Below are 4,885 nucleotides of genomic sequence, written 5' to 3' on the forward strand. Positions count from 1 at the left end.
CCGGCCCCACGGGCTCGGCAGGAGGGGTGCCCGCCGCCCCCGCCCGGCCCCGCGGCTCGGGGGTCCCGGCCCCGCGGGAAGCCGGGGGCGCTGGAGCCGTAGCGCTGCGTCCCCCTCGGAGCGGCGGCGGGCCGCCGAGGAGCTGGGGCCCCGGCCATCCCCCGCTCTCGGGCAGGTAACCGGCGGCGGGGACAGGGCCGGGGCACGGCGGGCGCCGGGGACCCCGCGTGCCCCCGCGGGGAGGCTGCGGGACCGGGGAACAGCTGGGCGGCTCCCCACATCTGGAGCTGGGCGGCCGAGCGGGGAATAATCCGGAGGATTATGCGCGCGGGCGCGGCGCCCCCCCCCCTTCGCCTGCCCTGCATATCCCCAGATATTCCATAAAAACCTCAAATCCCCGGTGGCAGCCCCGCGGTCTGCGCCAGCCGGCCCCCCCCGGGCCAGGCATGTCCTGCGGCGCGGGGGCAGCCCCCAGCCATGGGCAACTGCACCAAGACCCCTGAGCGGCGGCTCCCCAAGGTACGGCCGGGCCGGGCCGGCCCGTAGGGGCAGCAGGAGGAGGAGGAGGAGGGGGGGTCCCAGCGCGGCCCCCCCGTGCCGCTGACGCCCGCTGTGCCCGCAGGACGGGAAGCCGCGCTCTGGCGTCCCGGGCTCCGGCGGGGGGGACCCGGAGGATGTGCTGGACTCGGCGCAGACCCCCACTCTGCAGGGATACTCGGTGCTGCAGGGGCTGGTGGGGCCGGCCTGCATCTTCCTGCGGCAGAGCATCGCCATCACCCAGCGGGTATGTGCCTGTCTCCTCCCCGCGCCGCCCGTGCCCCCGGGGGGGTGAGGGCAGGATCCCTGCGGGATCCCTGGGAGTAGGACCCCTCCTTCGGCTCTTCCCGCTTTCTCTCCCCCAGGACCGGGAGCTGCGGCCCGAGGAGATTGAAGGTAAGGTGCCGGGGAGTGGGTCCCTCCCCGGGGGGTGGGTGGCGGTGCGGGGGGGCCGGCGGTGACGCTGTGGTGTCCCCAGAGCTGAAGCACGCGTTCCAGGAGTTCGACAAGGACCACGACGGCTACATCAGCTACAAGGACCTGGGCGAGTGCATGCGGACCATGGGCTATATGCCCACGGAGATGGAGCTCATCGAGCTGTCACAGCAGATCAGTACGTGGGGGGGCACGGGGCGTCCCCAACAATCCCTGCTCCCCCCCCAGCACCCTCCTGACACCCCCCCTCCCACCACAGCCGGGGGCAAGGTGGATTTCGACGATTTCGTGGAGCTGATGGGCCCCAAGATGCTGGCGGAGACGGCGGATATGATCGGGATCAAGGAGCTGCGTGATGCCTTCCGTGAGGTGCGGTGAGGCGAGGGGCAGGGGGGGCGGCCCGACTGGCAGCCGGCTGCCGGCCGAGGGCAGCGGTGGCACCGTGCCCTGTGCCGCAGTTCGACACCAACGGGGACGGGCAGATCAGCATGGCGGAGCTGCGGGAGGCCATGCGCAAGCTGCTGGGGCAGCAGCTCAACTACCGCGAGGTGGACGAGATCCTCAAGGATGTGGATCTCAACGGCGACGGCCTGGTGGACTTTGAAGGTAGTGCATGGCCAGGGGCCGGGGGGGGGGGGGTGTCCCGGGGTTGTCTGCGATGTTCCTCGCGTGCTTTCCCGCCGGCAGAGTTCGTGCGGATGATGTCGCGCTGAGGGCGGTGTGTGCCAACGTGGGACCCGGGCCCCCCCGTGCCTTACGACGAGGAGGGGGCTGTGCAGGGACCCCCGGCTGCAGGGGCCGGGGCGGTGCCGCCCCAGCCTGGGGTGAGGTCGAGCGCCGGGGCTGCTCTGATGCCGAGCTGCGACTGCGGCAGGAGGCGCCGGGGCCCAGGCCGGGACCCTTTTCGGCACAGACTCGGCCGAGCTTCGGCCACTCTCGCTCTCATCTCTGCTCTCTCCCTCTATCATCCCCCTCCCTCCCCGACCTCACCCCAAAAGTCAGACCATCACAGTCTCCTCTACTCCAGCTGTACTCCCTCCTTCTGCTCGTCCCTACACCCTCTGTTCCCACCCTGTATCCCACACTGAGCCCCTTAGGCTCCCCCCACGCTGTGTTTAATGTTGACCCCACAGCACAACCCCCTCCATCACCATGGTTTGAGCTCAGACCTACCCCTAACCTGCCTAATATCCCCAGTGCAGGGGACGCTCCTGGGGGCCTCAGTGCCCCACCAGGACCCCCTCAAGGAGAGAAACCGGGAATCAGGTGTTCCCAGGCGGAGGGGGCTCGGTGTGCTGCAGGCAGGGCTGGCACGGGTGCCCTTCCTCACCCTGGCTGCAGTTTTGGGGTCAATTCTGCCCTTTGAAAATGAAAAAAACCTCTCTCTGCACACTTCTGTGTTGTGTTTTATGTCGAGTTTCTGTAGGATTTATTCGTGACCTCACCACTCACAGGTGTCCCCCAATACCCAAGACCTGTGTCTCACAGGAGACCTCGGGGACCTGTGCTGGCCCGGGTCTGGGGGGGCTGTGCGGGGTCCCTGCACAGCGGGAGGCCGGTGGGACAGGTCAGAGGGACACCCTGGAATGTGCGACGGGCTTCACTCCCAGGATCCAGGAAAGGGTTCCCCCCCAGGGTTCACTCTCGGGATCAGGGCTGGGGTTCACTCTCGGGGTTCACTCCCGGGATCAGGGCTGGGGTTCCCCCCCAGGGTTCACTCCCGGGATCAGGGCCGGGGTTCCCCCTGGGATCAAGGCTGGGGTTCACTCTCGGGGTTCACTCCCGGGATCAGGGCCGGGGTTCCCCCTGGGATCAAGGCTGGGGTTCACTCTCGGGGTTCACTCCCGGGATCAGGGCCGGGGTTCCCCCTGGGATCAAGGTTGGGGTTCACTCCCGGGGTTCACTCTCAGGGTCCGCTCCCGGTTCCCCCCACCCCGGGGCGGTGCCGCCGGTCACGTGACCGGGAAGGGGGCGGGGCCGACGCCCGGGTGTCTCCACGGCGACGGGCGCGCGCGCGGGCGCGAGCGGCGGGCGCGGCGACGTCAGGGCGTGTGACGGGCGACGCGCGTGCGTCATCACCGCGAGCGGCGGCGGTGGCGGCGGGGGAAGAGCCCCGGGTCGGGCCGGGCCGGGCCAGCGCAGCGCCACCGGGAACCGGGGCCGCCGCGCTCCGCTCCGGTCCCCGGCGTCCCGCCGGGCCGAGCGGGGCCGAGCTGAGCTGAAGAGAGGCGGACAGCGGCGCTACCACCGGCGGGGCGAGCGCGGGGGCCGCACGCCGACCCCCGCCGCGGGGCTCCAGGCACCCGGGAGCGGCGGGCGGCCGTCGGGGATGTCCTACAAGCCCATCGCTCCCGCCCCCGCCACCCCCGGAGCCGCCAGCGCCAGCCCCGCCCCGCCGGGGCCCGGGGCGCCGTCCGCCGGTGAGAGACCCCCCGGTAACCGCGGGGGGACGGGGGCGACCGGTGCCGCCGGGGGACACCGGGGAAGGGCGGGGCGGAGGCGCGGTGCGGGGGGTGCCGGGGCAGGGGGCTGCGGCCGTGACCCTCCGTCTCCTGCAGCCACGAGTGTCCCGTCGCCCTCCGGCTCCGTGCCCGGCGCCGCCGCCCCTTTCCGGCCGCTCTTCAATGACTTCGGGCCGCCGTCCATGGGTTACGTGCAGGTGAGGCGCGGGGCCGAGGGCGGCGGGGCCGGGGGCGGCGGCGGGGGCGGCCCCCAGCGCCACCGTGCCTCCGTGTGCCCCCGTTCCCGCAGGCCATGAAGCCCCCCGGGGCGCAGGGCTCGCAGAGCACCTACACCGACCTGCTCTCGGTCATCGAGGAGATGGGCAAGGAGATCCGGCCCACCTACGCCGGCAGCAAGAGCGCCATGGAGCGGCTGAAGCGGGGTACGGGCGGCGGCGGCGGCGGCGGGACGGGGCGGCCCCCGGTGCTGCGCCCCCGCGGGGCTTCCCCAGCCCCGCTGCGGGGGGACCGGAGGGTGATGTGGGGTGTCCCTGTGCTTCTCCCCGCAGGGATCATCCACGCCCGGGCGCTGGTCAGGGAGTGCCTGGCAGAGACAGAGCGAAACGCCCGCACGTAACGGCAGCTGCCGCCCGGGACCCCCCGGGACCCCCGGTGGCGGCGGGGGGGGCCGCCGTGCTGCCCGCGCCTCCCCCTCCCCGCGCTCTCCGCTCTTTATAAATGCCTGTTTTTATAAATAAAGGACAATGTTGGGACTTGGACTCGGTGTGTCCCCCTTCAGGGGGGGTCGCGGTGGGGACACGGGGTGGAGGGGGGGGCTGGGGCGGGTCACCGGGGGGGGGGTTGGAGCTGCGCCGAGTGGGTATCCCGGAGCTCAAAGGCGCGGGAATGCTCAAACCTCTGTTTTAAAACTTAAAAAGTGGCTTTTTTTAATAAAACCTCCCGTTTTCTCCGGGCGCGGCGTGTGGGGGGGGTGGCGGCTGTGCCGGTGCACGCGGAGCGCCCGTGAACGGCTCTCGCCGCCTCCCGCTGTCTGACGTCACGGGGCCCCCCCTCCCTGCCTACGTCACGGCCGTTGCCGTGAGAACGGGCTGTGATGTCACGATCCGAGGGACCGGTGCGGAGCGGCGCAGGTTCGGCGGGGCCGCGGCCGGGGGCGGCGGGGCCGGGGGTGGGCACCGGGCGGGGGGGGGGGGGGGGGGGGGGTTGCCATGGCAACGGGGAGGGCGCCCGAGCCGGGCCGAAGCCGAGCCGAGCGGTGCCGAAGTGAGCCGAACCCGGACCCGAGCGGTGCCGAACCGAGCCGAACCCGCGGCCGAACCCGGGCCCGAGCGGTTCCGAAGCAGTGCCGAACCGGCCCGAGCGGTTCCCGAGCGGTGCTGAAGCGGTGCTGAGCCGGCCCGAGCTGTGCCGAGCGGTTCCGAAGTGGTTCCGAACCGGCCCGAGCGGTTCCG

At 72.1% G+C, this 4,885-nt stretch overlaps 3 protein-coding genes across 5 annotated transcripts in view; all 3 read left to right on the top strand.

Annotated features, from left to right (window-relative positions):
- The first annotated feature begins 296 nt into the window (after window positions 1-296).
- On the top strand, window positions 297-2,362 carry CABP2 (calcium binding protein 2). The gene is made up of 7 exons (XM_027662162.1): window positions 297-519; window positions 623-784; window positions 903-933; window positions 1,016-1,150; window positions 1,232-1,341; window positions 1,431-1,578; window positions 1,660-2,362. The coding sequence occupies exons 1-7, from the start codon at window positions 478-480 to the stop codon at window positions 1,683-1,685; spliced, it is 654 nt and encodes a 217-aa protein (XP_027517963.1). The 5' UTR covers window positions 297-477; the 3' UTR covers window positions 1,686-2,362.
- Window positions 2,363-3,082: 720 nt separating this feature from the next.
- On the top strand, window positions 3,083-4,192 carry CDK2AP2 (cyclin dependent kinase 2 associated protein 2). Of its 2 annotated transcripts, none has more exons than XM_027662176.1 (4): window positions 3,083-3,407; window positions 3,531-3,631; window positions 3,724-3,856; window positions 3,983-4,192. In XM_027662176.1, exons 1-4 carry the CDS (start codon window positions 3,302-3,304, stop codon window positions 4,048-4,050), a joined length of 408 nt encoding a protein of 135 aa, XP_027517977.1. In that variant the 5' UTR covers window positions 3,083-3,301; the 3' UTR covers window positions 4,051-4,192. The 2 variants fall into 2 exon arrangements, with proteins under 2 accessions (XP_027517977.1, XP_027517978.1); XM_027662177.1 differs by having other exon boundaries at window positions 3,083-3,392.
- Window positions 4,193-4,536: 344 nt separating this feature from the next.
- The window catches only part of PITPNM1 (phosphatidylinositol transfer protein membrane associated 1), a 10,957-nt gene continuing 10,608 nt past the window's right edge, over window positions 4,537-4,885 (top strand). Inside the window, exon 1 of one of the 2 annotated variants that reach the window (XM_027662091.1) lies at window positions 4,537-4,564. The gene's annotated coding sequence lies outside the window, so the exon portion shown is untranslated. Of the gene's footprint in view, window positions 4,565-4,641; window positions 4,857-4,885 lie in introns of those variants that run through there. The other variant, XM_027662090.1, reaches the window with a different exon arrangement.

The sequence above is a fragment of the Corapipo altera genome, unplaced genomic scaffold (assembly GCF_003945725.1).
Source record: "Corapipo altera isolate COAL_440 unplaced genomic scaffold, ASM394572v1 RXGC01000072.1, whole genome shotgun sequence".
Taxonomy (NCBI): Eukaryota; Metazoa; Chordata; class Aves; order Passeriformes; family Pipridae; genus Corapipo; species Corapipo altera.

Coding starts and splice junctions, on each gene's coding strand:
- CABP2 (XM_027662162.1), top strand. CDS start 478: ATGGGCAACTGCACCAAGACCCCTGAGCGGCGGCTCCCCAAG. Junction 520..622: donor CTGAGCGGCGGCTCCCCAAG/GTACGGCCGGGC, acceptor CTGTGCCCGCAG/GACGGGAAGCCGCGCTCTGG. Junction 1,579..1,659: donor CGGCCTGGTGGACTTTGAAG/GTAGTGCATGGC, acceptor TCCCGCCGGCAG/AGTTCGTGCGGATGATGTCG.
- CDK2AP2 (XM_027662176.1), top strand. CDS start 3,302: ATGTCCTACAAGCCCATCGCTCCCGCCCCCGCCACCCCCGGAGCCGCC. Junction 3,408..3,530: donor CGCCGGTGAGAGACCCCCCG/GTAACCGCGGGG, acceptor CGTCTCCTGCAG/CCACGAGTGTCCCGTCGCCC. Junction 3,857..3,982: donor CATGGAGCGGCTGAAGCGGG/GTACGGGCGGCG, acceptor TTCTCCCCGCAG/GGATCATCCACGCCCGGGCG.